The sequence below is a fragment of the Corvus hawaiiensis genome, chromosome 7 (genome assembly GCF_020740725.1).
Source record: "Corvus hawaiiensis isolate bCorHaw1 chromosome 7, bCorHaw1.pri.cur, whole genome shotgun sequence".
NCBI lineage: Eukaryota > Metazoa > Chordata > Aves > Passeriformes > Corvidae > Corvus > Corvus hawaiiensis.
In genome coordinates, this window is record NC_063219.1 from 2117601 (window position 1) to 2135561 (window position 17961).

The window sequence follows — 17961 nt, forward strand, 5'->3', positions numbered from 1 at the left end:
GCAGCCAGGATTTCCTGAGAGGACAAGGTGCAGAAGTGCTGACAACCCTGCAGCAATCCCAGGGGTGAGTGAGCTGGAAGTGCAGCACAGGACATTGGATTTACACTGGGTGAGGTGATTTTATTGCTATTTATTGAATCTCTGGCTCCCTGTGGCGGCCTGGCTCTGGCTGAGCTGGCTGCTCACTAGACAACCTCATGGATGCCATGCTGGAAAGCAGCAAGAGCAGACCTCTGGGAAGCAAAAAGACTCCAGGACAAACTGTGCTGAAACAGGATCTCCCCAGAGCAAGGTCAGGCGAGTAGAAGAGCAGAGAACTCACCCGGAGCTGTCCTGTGGAGGAGCAGGGAGGACTGCAGCTGCCCAACAAAGCATCTAGCAGTGCTCTGTCTCTGCACTCTGCCTGGGGCTGTTTCCATCCCTGGGGACTTTCCCTCTGTTCTTTCGTGGGATCAACAGGCACAATCACTGCTGGAGAATTCAGGGCAGCACTGTGGGCCATCAGGACTGTCTCTTATGGCTACAACATCTATGAATCCAAGTTACCCAGACATGTAGGCACAGTTGTTTACTTCCAGGGGTCAGCAGTGCCTGCTTGGAGGCAACATGCCACTCCCAAAAGGTCAGAAGTATATCAAATCCAGAGCAGCCTTCACTGGGGCTCTCGTGTACTTGTCTGTAATGACTTTTGCTCTGCCAAAACTCAGTTTCTGCTCCTCCCAGCAGCTGCAGCTCTGTAGCTGCACGAGAGAAACTGCACTCATTGTTCAGAGGTTATAAACAAGTGAATGCCAACAGTGCTGCTGACCTGAACTCTTGAGTTCTGGCTGCTCCAGTGAGGAATCCTGGGCCAGGAGAGCTTGGTTTCAGTAGGACTAATTACATGGTGAGGGTTAGTTAGACAAATAAAGCATTAACTTGGCCACAGTGCTGCTCTTTCTGACACTCTGACACACAGAAAGCAGAGTAGAATCATTTCAGTGTTACCCAGACTCGAGATGTGACTGGATATTGTTTGACAGGGAAATCTAAGGTTACTTTCTGCCTGTGCCTTATCTGTAAGCACACTTCTACTTCCTCGCTGCTGTAGAAGTGCTTCTCACTTCAGTGGCTCATGTGTTCAGACACGTGGGGCAGTAAACTGAACGAATCAAACATGACACGTAGGTGTGGGGTACATTTACCTGTTCTAGCAAACCAGCATTCAGCAAAATCTCATCCAGGAATTTCTCCCTGTCCTGCAGGATGCTCAGGTTTTCTTTAATGAAATACTTTGGGATGGGTATGTCTATGTCTTCCTAGAGGAAGAAAGGCATGAGATGCTTTTTAGGATTGCATTTAAGTCACATTACTGATTAACTGAATACCTTTACAAAGCAACAAAATAAGGACAGAGGTTGTTGAAAAATTTTTGAGTATTGGGGAATTTGACCTTTGTAACAGCTGCTGTTACTTTTCAATTACTTTAGGCCTAATTCAACAAAAACAAATAAATCAACCCAGTTTGTGAACCATGTGAGCCCAGAAATCTTTCTTCCTATAATGGCTCAATTATATTATCAAATTGCTAAAATATTTGGCAGGGTTGCCAGAAATTTAAACATGATTTCCACTGAGCTGAATACCTTTGGTTGTGTGATCATCCCACTTCTTGTTTTAATCAACATGAAAAATAGATCTGTTCTCTTGCCATTTTTTAACCATTATAAGGAACCAAAACACAGTTCTAAGGTTTTTAATAGGTATTTTGAGCTGTAGACAAACTGCCTGCCTTTGACTGTGGCATTTCAGACACTTCTTAAAATCAGGCATGACTGGAAGTGCCTGTCTTTACTCATTTCTGTAATTAAAAAGATGTAACTGATTTACATTTCTCCCAGTTATTCCCCTACAGGATTTCAGTCCACAACAAAAAAAGACACAGAGAGGAAGGCAAAAAAACCCTCCCCAAAAGTTAAGATGCTGTAAGGGATGACACAACCTGTTCCTTGTACTGAAGACTGCAGGTAACTCTTCAAGAATAATTACTGGCAATTTGAGTGTGTGCGTGTGGGGAATGTGTCTTCTGGTCCAAGTTCCCTAAAATCCTGTTTTCACTACTCCCTGATCTATCTGCTGTGGAAATTGCTGTGCTTTCACCTGCTCAGGGAGATCTTCTGATCCTTGAGCCTCAGTGCCAGCTCTGGAGTGGACAGGGAGGAGAACAGCACTGGCTGGAAGGAACAAGCTCCATTTCTGCCCTGCCTCAGGCACACGGTAAATGTGCTGCTCGGGACCTTCCAGTTCCTGGAGCAAGAATCTGCAGGGCTGTGGCCAAGGAGAACAGCCCCTGTGAACTGCCAGCTCACTGATTTCATTCCCCATTCCCTCAGCTGCATGCTGAGGGACATCCCTACCATGGCAGCATCAGAAAGCTTCCACGTTGGGCTGTGTTCACCCCTGATGATTTTATCAGTGCAGAGGTCTGGTCTGATAAAAGTTTCTGAGTATTTGTCATGCTAAACTCCCTGTTTGCACCTTCCAGCACCCTTGGTAGTTGATGGAAATGATTCTGTGCTGTACTCTTGAGTGCAAATCACTCTGGGTGAATTAAAATCTTGAATTATAAAAAAGGGTTTGTCTGGATACCCTCCTGTAGGATGAGAGGATTTTTAGGCTGCCAGGGAGCAAAATGAGTCAGTGTGGGAGTATCTCTGATGTCTCATCTGGCCTTTAATTCCACGTGATTCTGGATTCTGATTTTTACTGACTGGAAAAAAGAGATCAAAGCCCCAGTGCCAGGGCTGGAAGGGGTGAGGAGCCTGCTTCTCTTCCTAATCTCTTTTTGGGGCCCAGCATTGGAAAGTCAGGCTTGGGATATTTAACCTTGAGTCAAATTTGCAGCTTTTTAGCCACTCCCAGCTCCCCATGGGATGTATGGATCCAAATAACCTTCACAATTACCCCAGGAAATGCAGTGGCTGGATGTTGGAAGGCAGCTGCACAAAACCACGAGGTACAGAACTGGAGAAAAAGGAAAGCTTGGCCTTGCAGTGACATAGTACAAAATAGGCAATATCATCACATAAGATACAAAATGTTGTGTCCTCTGCCTTCAGTCCTGCAGGATTTTAGCCCCTGATAATACAGAGAAAGGAATGACTGGAGATATCCTTTCAGGGCAGATTCTTTGAGAAAGGGGAGTTATTTGTCCGCTAATTCTGTTCCGTTACCAAGAATATGTAAATATTTTATTTAAAAGAACACCCCATAAATCTGTATTCTTATCTAGTATGGAAAATGTTTTCTTCGAAAAAACCTGAAATCTCTTCAGTGATTGATTTCTTTTGTGGTAGGTAGGTATGTAATGCCTTCTTAGAATCAAGGTGTGGTGCAGGAATTTGAATTTATGCTTGTTTTTGAGGAGGTGTCAGGCATGGCTTCTCAGACTTGCCAACTTTTTGCTGCAGATGGATTTACTGCTGAGTCATGAAAACGGCAGTGCTAAGGATTTCAAGATAGGATTTGAAGGATTACTTTCCCCGGAGATGTGTTTATACTCTCTCAGTTTAAAATAGTTTAAAATAGTGCTTAATGTTGAAGGTAAAGGGCTGGTGAAGATTCCTGGCAATTCCTATCCGAAATTTGTAGATGTGCAGTGGCAGACAGAAACACAGTTTGCAAATCTCACAATAATGCTACAATGATATCAGGCAATTTATCTCGGAGCTGGGATCCTGGAAAAAATCAGGAATTTCAGCTGGTTTTAGCAAAGCAGCGGTTACCTGAATGTGACAATAGATGGAGCTGTCTGCGAGAGAAGTAACCAGCTTTGCCAGCTCATTTTTCCTTCGGCTTTTAAAGCACAGCTTCCACGCTTGGCCTCATTGTCATCTTCACGGTGCTGATTTCACCGTGCCACGGAGGGCAGCCTGCAGTGGTCAGTACTTCACGTATCAGCGGCCCATTTTCTGTCTCACCCCACACTAAAATCTGGCAGAGTCAAGCTCCTGACACTTAACAGCAAAGCTGTCTGAGTTACTACTGACAGAGAGTAGGTTTAGATTGGATATTGGGAAGAAATTCCTGCCTGTGAGGGTGAGCAGGCCCTGGCACAGGGTGCCCAGTGAAGCTGTGGCTGCCCCTGGATCCCTGGAAGTGTCCCAGGCCAGGGCTTGGAGCAACCTGGGATAGTGGAAGGGGGTCCCTGCCCGTGGCAGGGGGTGGGACTGGATGGGCTTTAAGGTCCTTTCCACCCCAAACCATCCTGGGATTCTATGAATACAAATTCATGTTGTAATACAGAATCATGGAATGGGTCAGGTTGGAAGGGACCACAGTGAGGTCATCTGGTCCCACCTCCCTGCCCCAGCAGGGTCATCCCAGGGCACAGGATTGTGTCTGGACAGCTCTGGAATATTCCCAGAGAGGGAGACTCCACATCCTCTCTGGACACTGTTCGGTCACTGCACAGGGAAGAAGTTCTGCCTTCTGTCCAGGTGGAACCATCAGTTTCTGCCTGTTCTTGTGTCCCACTGCTGAGCCCCGTGGAGCAGAGCCTGGTCCATGCCCTGGCACCCCCACTTTGCATAATTACACACGTTACAGAGGTTCCCTGTCAGCTGTGTCTCCTCTTGAGGAGCCCCAGCTCCCTCAGCCTTTCCTCATCAGAGGTGCTCCAGTCCCTTCATCACCTCTGCAGCCTCCACTGGACCCTCTCCAGGAGCTTCTTGTCCTGAGGAGCTCAGAGCTGGACACAGCCCTCCAGATGTGCCTCTCAGGGCTGAGGAGAGGGGCAGAATCACCCCCTGACCTGTCCCTTTTGCTACAAGGGCGTATCTCTGATGTTTTCCTGTTGCTTTCTGTTATCTCAGGAGCCCCTGGCTTATCTCTGTAAGACTGCAGGTGTGCTCCAGTGTGGCTGAGTCAGAGACACCTGTACAGAGCCCTCACAAGTATCCTGTCGCTCTCATTTTTCCTACTATCCCACAGCTTGCCAAGGGCAAGCATGATACCGTTCCCCTCCCCATCGTATCTAGTTTAAAGCCCTGCCAGTGAACCCCACTAATTCCCAGGCAAAGACTCCCTTCCCTGGCTGAGAAAGGTGAATGCCATCTGATGCCAGCACTCCTGGCACTCCACAGGCCATTCCATTTTCAAAACCCCAAATTTATGGTGGTGACACCAGCTGGGGAGCCATCTGTTTCTTTCAGTATTGCTGCTTTCAACTGGAAATGTCAGGAGAAAACAACTTGTAGCCCAGAATCCCTTACTAAATGCCCCAAAGCCCTGAAATCTTTTGTGATCACCCTCAGACTACGTGTTACCCTTTCCTTGTCCGCTGCATGGAAGATCACGTCCGTGGCCTGTGAAAAATTTGGATGTTTCCTGGTGACATCTTTGAGCCAGACCCCAGAGAGGCACCAGACTCTCCCTAAGGGCTGGGTTTGTTTGGCATGTCAGGCTTACAAATAAAACACCTACAAATAAAACCCTATGAATTTCCTATGAATTAACTCATCATCGAGGCCGCCCTACCGGGACACGCTGTAGATCCATCAGGATGTCATCCATGTGGTGACACTCTGACTTCTCCAGGGCCACCATCTCTTTCTTGATCTCCAGGATGCGGCCAATGACCCCATCCAGAACTTGCCGAACCGCCGCCCGCTTCTGCTGGTGGATGAGGTGGTCGTGGGCCTCCTCCAGCTTACGGAAGATTTCCAGGTATTGGATGTAGGCAGTGGCCAACATCATCATCACCTTCTCACGGTCCTCCACTGGCTGGAAGAACTCCTCTCTTTCTCTCTGGAGCATGATGTCCAGCTCCCTCTGTGTGTCTGCCCACAGCTTGACGTAAGTGCTGGTTGGAAAGAGGAGACTGTGTCAACCTGACATGAAAGCAAGAGTTAGCACACGGCGACGCCAGGGCTCTGTGGGTGTGGATTTCTCACACAGCAAGTGTGAGCCATTACATTTATAAGGAGATTCTTAACTACAAAGTATTCTGAAAACCATTAGCAGAAGGTTCTGGGTTTGTTTTAAAAATAGGAATCTTCAAATGCTGTTTTATTAAAACAAGCTTAAAAGCTTTTCAGCTCCATTCTAAAACGCTTGAAGCATCCTTCAAATGTTTGAAGTTACAACCCCCAACAGTGCCAGGAGTTTTATTCAGTTGTTGCTAATTGAGAAGATGGTTTAATAGGAAAGGTGCCTCCCCCCAATGCCCTTCATTGGAGGAAGGACTCCCCCAGTTTTTGAGGCTCTGCATGTTTGGGATAAGGACCAATTCGTGTTTCTAAAGCTGGTGGTGCTGTTCTGCCTTTCTGAAGTGGTTGCTTGGAGTTAACTGCAGGTTAAGGGGGAGGCTGGTGCCCATGCTGGAGTGAAGCTGTGGGCTCTATTTCAAATGTGAAGTGAGGAAAATAATTTATTTCTATGGTAGCACCTGTTGCACTCCAAGCAATTGCTAAATATCTGGTCTGGTGGCTATGGGATTATGTGGCATGGAACATGTCACATGTCACCTCAGGCCACCTTCATTTCCAGGATAATCCTGCTCACTTGATAGTTTTGGTAGGAATAGGTGGAGTTCTGATAGGAGCATGGACTGGCTGTCAGTGGCTTTTCATGGGAAAAGCAGATCAGAATATCCTGGGAAATCAACCTAAAGGAGCACGAAACGAGCAATGAGGTTTTTATTCAGAGAAGGGCTCAAACAGCAGGTTTGTCATGGGAAGGTGTTAATAACACCTGTGGCAGTGAAGACACTTCTAGGTCCTGTTCTCCTTTGCCAGATGGAACCTCTTGGCAGTGATAAGCGTTAAAAATCTTTGAAAATGCCTCTCTAGGAACAGAGCTAAGAAATTCCTTCTGCACTGAGACTCGGCTGAGTTGGGAGAAAACCAGTTCATTCATGTTGTCATGCTGAGGGGAAAACAGTGGCTATGGGAACAGGGACAGCTGACTTGTTCCTTAATCCTAGGTATAAAGGCCATTGGCCTCAATGGTGCAATGTAGACCCATCCATGTGCTTCACCAAGTTGCTGTTCCTAGAGCTTGCCAAAGAGGGATGAGAACAGCAAAAGGCCCTGCCTGGTGTTAGATGAGCTTTCAGAGCAGACCTCACGTTGAGGGAGTGCTGGCTTATTTATCCTGACCAGAAAGCTGGACAGATGTTAGCATTGTTTGTGCATGATAATAAATGTTGGAGCTCTGTGAGCTGATCTTATCGTTCCCGGTCCTGGAGGACAGAGTGATCCAAGGCTTGTGCTGCAAGAGGGATGAGTGGGGTGGGACAGGACAAACTCCAGCCCACAAGTGCCCCGAGTGTGGGGTGTCCTGTATGTCCTGGATGGTGACAGGGCTGTGGGCCTCCCCCCTGCAGCCAGCAAAACCACCACCAACCCAAACCCTGCTATTGAATTTGCACCATTAACGTTTTAAAGGGCGTATTACACTCCTCAGCTGACCTGGCTTGCTGCAGGATGCAGCTGGCCTTGCTTTTCCTAATGCTTCTGCAGCCCACCCAGGTCTTTCCCTTTCCTTTTTTTTTTTTCCTACTGCATTTACATCCCGTTGCACCACCCCTATCAGTCAATTGCAGCAATTAACCCAGGTGCAGGAGATAAACAGAACAAACCCGGCAGAGGGGAGGAGATGGGGACAACCAAGGCCAGCATTAGCTGGAGCCAGGACATGGAAGGATGTGAGGCACGCGGGTTTTCCAGCGCAGGAGGAAACGGCGCGGTGCTGTACGTACTTTGTGTGATTTCTCACAGACAGTGGGGAGGTTGTCAACCTCTGAGGAAGCCCAGCCCTGTGGGGTGTCCCCGCAGCCATCCAGCTGATTTATGAGCCGTGGGGATGCTCGGGCTGGAGTTCTCCCGTGCAGGTTACTGCTGGAGACACCGGATTGCGCCGCACTGAGAAGCGGCCGTCAGCTCCAATTGACAATAATCTCCCTCTCTGCCTCCTCTGACTGAGGAATGTCAAGTGGTTCCTCCTGCTGAGCCAGCTAATATCTAGTTTCTTTTTATATTGTGAGTGGCTTGTGGAGGGAGGAGGGGGCTGGAGCGCTGCAGCCCTTCGGAGGACATTACCACGAGGCATTGCAGATAGGACGTAATTGCTTCCATAAAGCATTAGTTTATCAGATAAGCACCGAGATGATTGCAAGCACAGTTGCTGTGGGTCAGATGTTAAGACTAAGGATATTATGGGATGATTGTAGCTTTTGCAACAGCGGTGTTTCAGGTAAATGAGGGCAAAAGAAAGGACAGGCCCGCTGGAAAATGAAGTGTTGAAGGAAAAGGTTGATGTGAAAGTGATAAAATTTTAGCTGATAGCCCTATGTACCTGCTGTGTTCAGGGTGACTGACACCTTGAGGGGACCTGATCCCAAGTTTGTTAGGTGTGGCATGGGGACATCAGATACTGGGTAACAGGACAGGGCGAGCAGAAATCTGATTTGAGTGTTGCATCGCTTCACCCTGATTAAAAACTAGAGGATACATCCCCAGAACAGGATTAAAATAGTTATTTCAGGTTTTACTGGTGCCCAAATGGGAGCCCTTGTGGACTAGTCTGAAGGATGAGATGTGCTTGGTGTTTATAGCTTCTTTTGGAGGACTTGGCAGAGCTGCTGTGAACCAGAGGAGCCCTTCAGCTTTAGAGACAAACGTGTTCAGGAGGAGTAACTTCAAGGTTATGCCTTAAAAGCAGAGGAGAGCACTGCCTCTCCTTGCCTGTGAATCAGACAGCGAGTGATCCCTGAGTCCCTATTGGAATTTTTGCCTGTTTGCTCAGTGTCCCTCTACATGAAGTTGTGAACTCCCTCAAAATTGCTTCCACACACTGAAGGGGGAGGACAATGTAGCCTTGAATGCATTGGGGTTTTATTTACTCTTACTGGTCCATCTTGTAGGCTCATTTCTGTTGTGTACTGAGCTGTGTCTGTGCCTAAGGATATTACATCAGATTTAGGTTGGGTTAGAGCCTCTAATTCACCTGTTAGTGCAGGTAACCGGCGGGACTGAGCCTAACTTTCCTATTCAAGGTTTAAGATTATCAAATCCTGGAAAAGAAAGCTGCCTCTTGATCTCTCTGTGCATATAGCACTGTAAGTAATGCTACAAATTGTCATAGCAACTCCCAAGTAGGGGTGTTATGGGGAAAATAAGCAATGCTGTAATGGGGATAAGGAAGAAACACATCAAGTGACTAAATTCCAGAGTCCCCAGAGGGACTTCTGGCAGCTCACAGCTTGGAGGGAAGGTCAGAGCTTTAACTCCTCACTGATGTCCCTTCTCTTCACTCCCACAAAGTAGAAACACAGTCTAAAACATGGGCTTAAGAAGTTCCTTTTGCCCATAGCCTGATTGCCAGTTCAAATCTCACTTTTATTGCTCAAAAGAAAGCCTGCTCTCCTTACTTAGAGTGAAGCTTAGCAATATGGTTTTTTTTTCCTGCTCAAGTTATAAAGAGATGTTTAAAATCCTGCCAAATTGTACATGCCTTGTTTTAGTGTTGTAGGGCCCTCTAACTCTGCATGTTTGCTTGACCCATCTCTCCTGACACTTGGAAAAGCTCACTGGTTTTGAGTCCAGCTGAGGTGAGCCTGCTTACTGGAGCTGGACTGGTTTTAAGGCTTATGCATGCCCTTCCTGGAAGGGTTTGTGCTGAGCATGCAAACTGTCCCTCAGGCCACTCTTGAGCCAGGAGAAGAATCTGGCATCAGTGGGGCTACCTTTGTGTGGCTTTTCTTTCTCCCCCCAGAGCATCTCTGTGTTTTACTCACTGCCAAAGGGAACACTGTCCCTGTTATTGCAGGACATGGCACAGTTTGTCTCTGGGTTTGTGCATGGGCTGAATCCCTGCTTCTTTGATGCCTGGTTTTTCTGGGCTGCCCTCAGGAATATCTCGTGCTTTTCCATGCTGAAGCTGCACTAGTGCAGTGCTGTGTAGGTCTCACTGGTTTATCCTGATGGATGGAAGGAGGTGGAGGGGAAAACGTTTGACTCTGACTCCAGCTTTCCTCACCTCATTTGGAAACTCCTGTGTGATTAAATGAGCTAAATCATGTGTGTTAAAGCATCACTGAAGGAACCTATGCTGCCACTGCAAACCCACCTTGTATTTCTTTCTCAGAAATGAGACTGGGCCGTGCTGGGGCCTGGAGAAAGTGCCACAGGGTTAGTGTGAGAGCAAGGGGATGTGGAGCAGGGCTCAAGGAGTCTGGCACCTCTTCACCATGGCCCAGAACACAAGGGCAGTGGTCACAGAGCAGAGGGGACCGCGATGTGGGGCTGGTGACAAGGAAGTGCAGGCAGGGGCCACTCCTCAGGGTCCCCTCGCCACACTCGGAGCCTGACAGGTCAGGCATTGTGCTAAGCCCTGGGCAAACACGGGGGAGGGAAACCCTGCCCTGCAGCCTCTGGAAAATAAAGAAACAAGAGACAAAGGTTGGGAGGGGAAAGTGAGGCCCTAAGAGGAAAAAGGGTTTTTAATGCTGCTGCTTTTTCTTTTTTTTTCTTCTCTCTTTCTAAAAATCACCAGGCTTAGGATGACTGCTGGCTGATTCAGGTCAGCAGTTACCTGTACCTTGTAGGAGTAGCCCCCTCTTTTCTCTTTTGTCTTATTACAGACAAACACTTTTCAGGTTGGAGAGGTGCAGGCAGAATCAGCGATCAGTGTGGCCTTATGACACGACCTGTCTGAGTTCAAGAAGTGTTTGGACAATGCTCTCAGGCACAGGGTGGGGTTCTCGGGGTGTCCTGTGCAGGGCCAGGAGTCGGATCCCTTCCAACTCAGCATTGATTCTATGAGCCAAATTGACTGAAATGTTGTTGGAATTAATTCCTGATTTCAAAGCCTTTAGCCTGCAGTCTGGAGCAGTTCAGGCTCATGAGCCTGTTTAAGCCTGCCTTGCTCCTAAAATAAGATTAGTCTCACAATTATGCCAAACTTCTCAGCTGGTGGTGAATGTGACTCTGCCAGATGACTTTTTAAGCATGCTTGCTCCAGCCACGATGTTTTACAGAGTTGGAGGCATTTGGGGGAAAATAAAGGATAAACCTCAGTAGGCTTTGGTTGTGACAAGAGAAGAAAACACACAGCCTGCTGGCATTGTTAACGTGAACAGCTCTGTGCTTCTGTCATCTCCAATTTCAGTCCTGGGTACTATGACAGAAAGTGAAGGGGGGATAAAAGATTTGTGTGGCAGAAATGTAATGGGAAACCGCAGGGAAGGCGAGGAAGCAGCTTCATGGAGCAGCAGCAGCAGCAACACACCTCAGCAGGTCTCAAGCACCTGCTGCAGCCAAACTCACAAGGCTGGCAGGAAAAAGAACTGTTTTCTTACAGTTTTCTAACAAAGCCCCCATGTATCCTACATGGCAAAGCAATTAAAGTGTGGGAGGTGCTGTTTTGGGCTGTCCAACGCTCCAAAGGCTGCCCTCCTGTCCCTCAGGCTGCAGCTCCTGCCTGGGCTGGAGACTGCCCTTCCCTCTGGGGTCAGCAGGAGAATCGTGCCCTGGGCTGATCCCACAGTGTGGGCAGCAGGGGGAGGGGGAATTCTGTCCCTCTGCCCCTGTGCTCAGGTGAGACCCCACCTGCAGAGCTGCCTCAGCCCTGGGGCCCAGCACAGGAAGGACCTGGAGCTGCTGGAGAGAGTCCAGAGGAGGCACCAGAATGATCAGAGGGATGGAGCAGCTCCATGGGGAAAGGCTGAGAGAACTGGGAATGTTCAGCCTGGAGAAGATGTGGGGTCACCTAATTGTGGCCTTCCAGTACCTGAAGGGAGCTACAAGAAAGATGGAGAGACTATTTACAAGGGATTGGAGTGACAGGACACAGGGAATGGCTTCCCACTGCCAGAGGGCAGGGTTAGATGGGATATTGGGAAGAAATTTGTCTCTATGAGGGTGGGCAGGCCCTGGCACAGGGTGCCCAGAGCAGCTGGGGCTGCCCCTGGATCCCTGGCAGTGCCCAAGGCCAGGCTGGACACTGGGGCTTGGAGCAGCCTGGGATAGTGGAAGGTGTCCCTGCCCATGGCAGAGGGGTGGAAAGGGATGAGCTTTAAGAACCTTTCCAACCCAAAGCATTCTGTGCCATATGAACAGCAGCCTCCTCTCCTCTGCAAGCAGAATTCTTCCTTCCAAGCAGTATTTGCCTGTAACACACTCTACTGCTTGTGGCAACAAAGTTTATTTCAGCTTTAACCATCCTATGTGTGCCGTTTTTTTCTTTTTTACCCCTCTCTTCCTTAGAAAAGGAAGGGGCAGTTACCCATCCAGCTGCCTCCCAATTCCATGCACAGAGGGCTGTGTCTAGGTGCTGCTATACTCCTGCCAGGAGCAGGAGGCTTTAAGCTCAAAGCTTAAAGACACAATCTACTCAGTTTCTTGAAAACTGGGGCCTTTTCTTTCCCTGTTTTCTAGCACAAGTGCTGCTGGGAGACACTGAATGAGTAGTACACAGGATCTTTCCCTACCTGCTCATTAAGGATGAAGGGAGGCACAGGAGGGAGTTGCAGCTTTGAGTCTTAGCTGTGATCAATTCGATCCTGTCTCTGATTTCCTGCTTTAACATAAGCAAGATGATGTGCTAATGCTCACCAGGGGTGGAAAGAGAGGCAAAGATGAATCTGTGACTGCTTGGGAGATGTATGAGAGAGAACATGCAAGGAATGCCCAGGAGGAAGCTAATAATTGTGGCGTTTGGATGGAATTTGAAGAATATGGCCTGGGGCCAGACGCTGAATGAGGGGATAAAAAGAAATATTCAACAACAGCCCAATGGCTGAATGAGGCTGGGGCCCCGTGGGAAGAAAATAGGATGTGATCACAACATCAGAAACTGCATCATAACGTGGGGGAGAGGAGAGGGGATTAGAAGTTGCACCGACATTTTTTCACATTTGGGTTTTGCAACCTTAATTTTCTTCAGCTGAGCCTCGGGGATGTGATATAAAACAGAGAGCTCTGCTTTGGTTGTTGCTGTTGGAAGCAGGAGGGGAGATGCTCAGGATCTTGTCTTAGATCAATATTTAAGCAGTGAATTAATATAAATTCTATTTGTGACACGAGATTAAATTTTAAAGCGCTTTGATTGTTTAAAGCTCCTTGGTGGCAGTGGCAAATGTCTTGTAGCTGATTAAAACCTGGCAGGAGTGGTAGCAGTGCCAAGACTCGGCTTTGGACGTGTCTGGACTAGGGCTGTCAGGGGCGAGGTAAGAAATCACTGGTCAGGATCCCACGGGTCACGGAGATGGTAAACAAATCCATAAAAGAGGAGGAAACACAGCAGGAAAACATGAATGCAGCAGCATCTCTGTGAATCTCCAGTGCCTGGAACGGAAGGTACGTCTGCATGCAAATGCTGGGGCTGAGTGCTTTGGGAAGTGAGATACTCCAGCACTTTTTAATCACCCTCCTCTTAATGGCTCTGCTCCCTCCAGAGTGCTGGGACTGTCCCTAGAAAATGCCAGGCATGTCTGGACATGCTGACTTCTCCCTTGGCTGCCTGCTGGACTTACTGACCCTGAGAGAACATTGCTGCTTTCTGAGCATCCTTTCTGCCCTGACACACAGCTTCCTGAGGCAGTGGGATTACATTTTGTGCTTTAGCCCCACACCTCTTAGAATCACAGGGCCTTGAGGAGGGCAAACATGCCTCAGAGCTCAAGGTTTACCTCAAGCTCAAGGAAAGCTGTGTAGCATTTCCATTTCTGAAGAACCAAAGTTCTTTCTCGTAACCCCCTTTCATCGTTAGCTCTTTGCTTCCCTGCCTTCAGGTAAGGCAAGTTGTTGTAAGACATTTTTGTCATGTGGCATTTAAAATACATTGGGAACGGCCTCAAGTTGCACCAGGGAAGGCTTATGGAATCATGGAATGGTTTGGGTTGGAAAGGACCAGACAGCTCATCCCATTCCACCCCTGCCATGGGCAGGGACACCTTCCACTGTCCCAGGTTGCTCCAAGCCCCATCCAACCTGGCCTTGGACACTGCCAGGGATCCAGGGGCAGCCACAGCTTCTCTGGGCAACCTGTGCCAGGGCCTCAGCACCCTCACAGGGAAGGATTTCTTCCCCAGATCCAATCCAAACCCATCCTCCTGCTGAAAGCCATTCCTTCTTGTCCTATCACTTCATACCTGTGTGAAAAGTCCCTCTCCAGCCTTCCTGTAAGCCCCCTTTAGCTACTTGAAGGCTATAGGATAGATTGGATGTTAGCAAAAATTTCTTCATGGAAAGGGTGGTCCAGCCCTGGCACAGCTGCCCAGAGCAGTGGTGGAGTCCCCATCCCTGGATAGATTTAAAATCCATTTGGATGTGACACTTTGGGACATGGGTTAATGGTGGCCTTGGTAGTGCTGGGTTAAGGCTTGGACTTGATGATCTTAAGAGGGCTTTTCCAACCTAAACAACTCTGATTTATGGTACACAGCCAGCATAACCTCCCTACAACCAACCACATTAACAGTAGCCTCGGTACCTTAACTGAGATCCAACTCTGACTGGTGTTTAGGAAGGGCTGGATTAGCCCAGCCATAAATCCCATGCTCTGCACAGCTACAATGTCATTGCAGCAACCTGAACCAAGGAGTTTCAACACCAAACTGGAGTTCCTCACCAGCACCTTGTTCAGAACCAGGACTGGATATGTGTTTTTGTCATGTGGGGTGCACATATGATCATGTTTATATGGACTTGCTGTTCAGTGCTGGCAGTGCCATAGGAAGTGCTAAAAAGCCCCGTCTCTATTAAAATCAAACTCAGCTCAAAGCAGTTGAAGCACAAGCATTTTTCCAGCTCTGCTCAGCTTAATTCCTTTGGAGTTAATCTGGCTCAAGTAACAGCAGCCATGATTCAGAGACTGGGTAGCAGTGAGATTCCGAGATAACTCTGAGGAAGAGGTCAGACACTACTTTTGTGGGGTTTTTTTCCCTTCATCTCTTTTTTTTTTTTTCTTTTAAAGAGTACAATTCAGATAACTCCCCACTGCACTGTGATCTTCCCTTATGTGATTCCATGAGAGTGTTAGGCATGATTTATACAAGCCCTGCATTGGCTCCACCAGGGATCTAACCAAGCTTTCCTCAAACTTATGCCCACTGGAGGCTGTGCTGGATCTGTCCTCGGGCACAGCCCCAGACAGTCTCTGCCCTGCCCTTGGGGATGTTGTTCTTTATTCCTCTCACCCCACCTTTCTCTCCTGAAGCAAGGAGCTGCCTGGCTGGAAAGCAGTGGAGTTTTCAGTGGTATATGGCTGGGGCTGCCACTGTGTGGAGGCAGGAGGGGAGAAAAGAAGGCTGGAGAAAACAATCTCAGGGGAAACCTGACTGCTCTGTGCAGCTGCCTGAAAGGAGGCCGTGGTGAGCTGGGGCTCAGCCTCTTTTCCCAGGCAACTGGTGCTAGGATAAGAGGAAACAGCCTTAAGTTAAGCCAGGAAAGGTTTAGATTGGATAATAGGAAAAATTTCTTCACTGAAAGAATGGTTAAGCATTGGAACAGGCTGCCCAGGGAAATGGTGGAGTCACCATCCCTGGAAGTAGATGTGGCACTTAATGATATGTTTTGGTGGTGTTTGGTTGAGGCTTGGACTTGGAAATCTTGCAGGTCTTGTCCAACCTTAATAGTTCTATGAAACCCAAGCTGTTGGTGACGAGGAGAGCTGCTCTGGTTATGAACTTGGAAGGATGTTTTAGAATCTGAGGGGGTTTTACCTGACAAAAAGCTGGGAGTTCGGAAAGAGGATACTGAGCAAAAGAAACAGGAGGCTTTGAGGTTGGTAGCACTGAGGCCAGAGGAAGGAGACCATGGCAAAGATGCCAGGAGAGGCTTTGCTCACAACCTGCTGGGGCAGCAGTTTGGATATGGTCAGATTTGAGTGTGAAGGAGAGGAGCAGAAGGAGGTAGCAAATACCCAGGAGGTGTTTAATTTTTTTTTTCTCTAATGTACTATTATTTATTGAACTTGAACAAGCCATATCCAGCTCAGAACTGGGAAAAAGAGCCTCCCCAAACTGGGCTGTGCTGCCGGTGCTGGAAGCAGCAAACAGCAGAACACTGATGGATAACATCATGATAGATGCTCACAGTTCAGCTCCCAGCACTGTAGCACAGCACCAATAATAATCGTAATACTTGCTTAATATGTGTGGGCTTGGAGTGATGTTTCTGGAGGAACGAGCACAGCTCTTCGCAGGCACTTTGATCCAATGCCGTCATTGCTGTCTGGTTATTGCAGACGAACTCGTAAAGCTTTGCGCTGCGCTGAAATTACTGGGGGGAAACAAGACATGACGCGCGAACTGTGGGCTGCAAGAGAGGAACTTCCTGCAAAAAAAGGGCCTGAGTGGATAATATTAATATTTGCCTGGTTTTCCTGAGATGACGCCGTCGCTTTGTGGGGGTGAACCGCCTCCCCCCCGGGCTGTGTTTTACCCTCTCTGAGGGGATTTTCCCCCCTCAGCCCCCGCGCCCCGAGGTACTCACGCCTGGGACATGCTGAGGGCTGGGTCGGCACCGAGAGGGAGCCCACGACGAGGGGCACCGGCACCGGCAGGGCCCCGGAGCGAGGGGCACCGAGCCCGAATCCCGCTGGGCCGGCACCGGCACCGGCAGGGCCCCGGAGCGAGGGGCACCGAGCCCGAGTCCCGCTGGGCTGGCACCGGCACCGGCAGGGCCCCGGAGCGAGGGGCACCGAGCCCGAGTCCCGCTGGGCCGGCACCGGCACCGGCAGGGCCCCGGAGCGAGGGGCACCGAGCCCGAGTCCCGCTGGGCCGGCACCGGCACCGGCAGGGCCCCGGAGCGAGGGGCACCGAGCCCGAGTCCCGCTGGGCCGGCACCGACACGGCCCCGAGCCCGGCCCGAGCCGCCCGCGGCCGTCTGAGGAAGCGGCGGTCGCGGCGTTACCGTGGACACGGCCCGGGGGGGCCGAGCTCTGCCCGCGGCTTCTCCTCGGAGAAAAGGGAGCTTCAAGCTTTGACCCCCTTTTTTTCCCACCTTTTCTTCCCCCCCCCAGAATCACGGGATGGTTCGGGTTGGAAGGGACTTTAAAGCTCATCCCATTCCACCCCCTGCCATGGGCAGGGACACCTTCCACTGTCCCAGGTTGCTCCCAGCCCCAATGTCCAGCCTGGCCTTGGGCACTGCCAGGAATCCAGGGGCAGCCCCAGCTGCTCTGGGCACCCTGTGCCAGGGCCTGCCCACCCTCCCAGGGAAGGATTTCTTCCGTGTACCTAATCTAAGTATTTTCTTGGTTTTTAGTTTAAAAGCGTCCATGGTCATCCTCAGTGTCGTGTCCCTCCCCCCCCTCCATTTCACTGTGCCCCATGAGTTTCATTTTTTCCCCGTTACTTTCATCCCTCTCCCGTTAGTTTCCCTCCCCCCCCCCTTATTTCCCTCCCTTTATTTTCCTTTTCCCCCCCTTTCCTGTATTTTCCTTTCCCCCCCTTTTCTCCCCTTTCCTATATTTTACTCTCCCCCCCCCTTTTCTTCCCTTTTCCCATAATTTCTTTTTTTCTCCTTATTTTTCTTCCCCCCTCCCTGTTATTTTACCCCCCAAGGGCTTCCTTTCCTTTCCTTTCCTTTCCTTTCCTTTCCTTTCCTTTCCTTTCCTTTCCTTTCCTTTCCTTTCCTTTCCTTTCCTTCCCTTCCCTTCCCTTCCCTTCCCTTCCCTTCCCTTCCCTTCCCTTCCCTTCCCTTCCCTTCCCTTCCCTTCCCTTCCCTTCCCTTCCCTTCCCTTCCCTTCCCTTCCCTTCCCTTCCCTTTCCTTTCCTTTCCTTCATCTTCCCTTTCCTTTCCTTTCCTTTCCTTCATCTTCCCTTTCCTTTCCTTTCCTTTCCTTCATCTTCCCTTCCCTTCCCTTCCCTTTCCTTTCCTTCATCTTCCCTTTCCTTTCCTTTCCTTTCCTTCATCTTCCCTTTCTTTTCCCTTTATCTTTCCCCACACACCTATCAAGGCAACTTTCTAGTGG

At 49.2% G+C, this 17961-nt stretch overlaps 1 protein-coding gene across 3 annotated transcripts in view; it reads right to left on the bottom strand.

Moving 5' to 3' along the window:
- Positions 1-16980, bottom strand: part of IQCA1 (IQ motif containing with AAA domain 1) — a 102304-nt gene extending 85324 nt beyond the window's left edge. The window contains exons 1-3 of one of the 3 annotated variants that reach the window (XM_048309442.1): positions 16479-16884; positions 5518-5842; positions 1185-1298 (exon numbers count right to left, since the gene is read on the bottom strand). In XM_048309442.1, the coding sequence (XP_048165399.1) occupies positions 1185-1298; positions 5518-5842; positions 16479-16489 (450 nt within the window). In that variant the 5' untranslated portion in view covers positions 16490-16884. Of the gene's footprint in view, positions 1-1184; positions 1299-5517; positions 5843-16478 lie in introns of all 3 variants that reach the window. The other 2 variants (XM_048309443.1, XM_048309441.1) reach the window with 2 other exon arrangements.
- Positions 16981-17961: the final 981 nt, after the last annotated feature.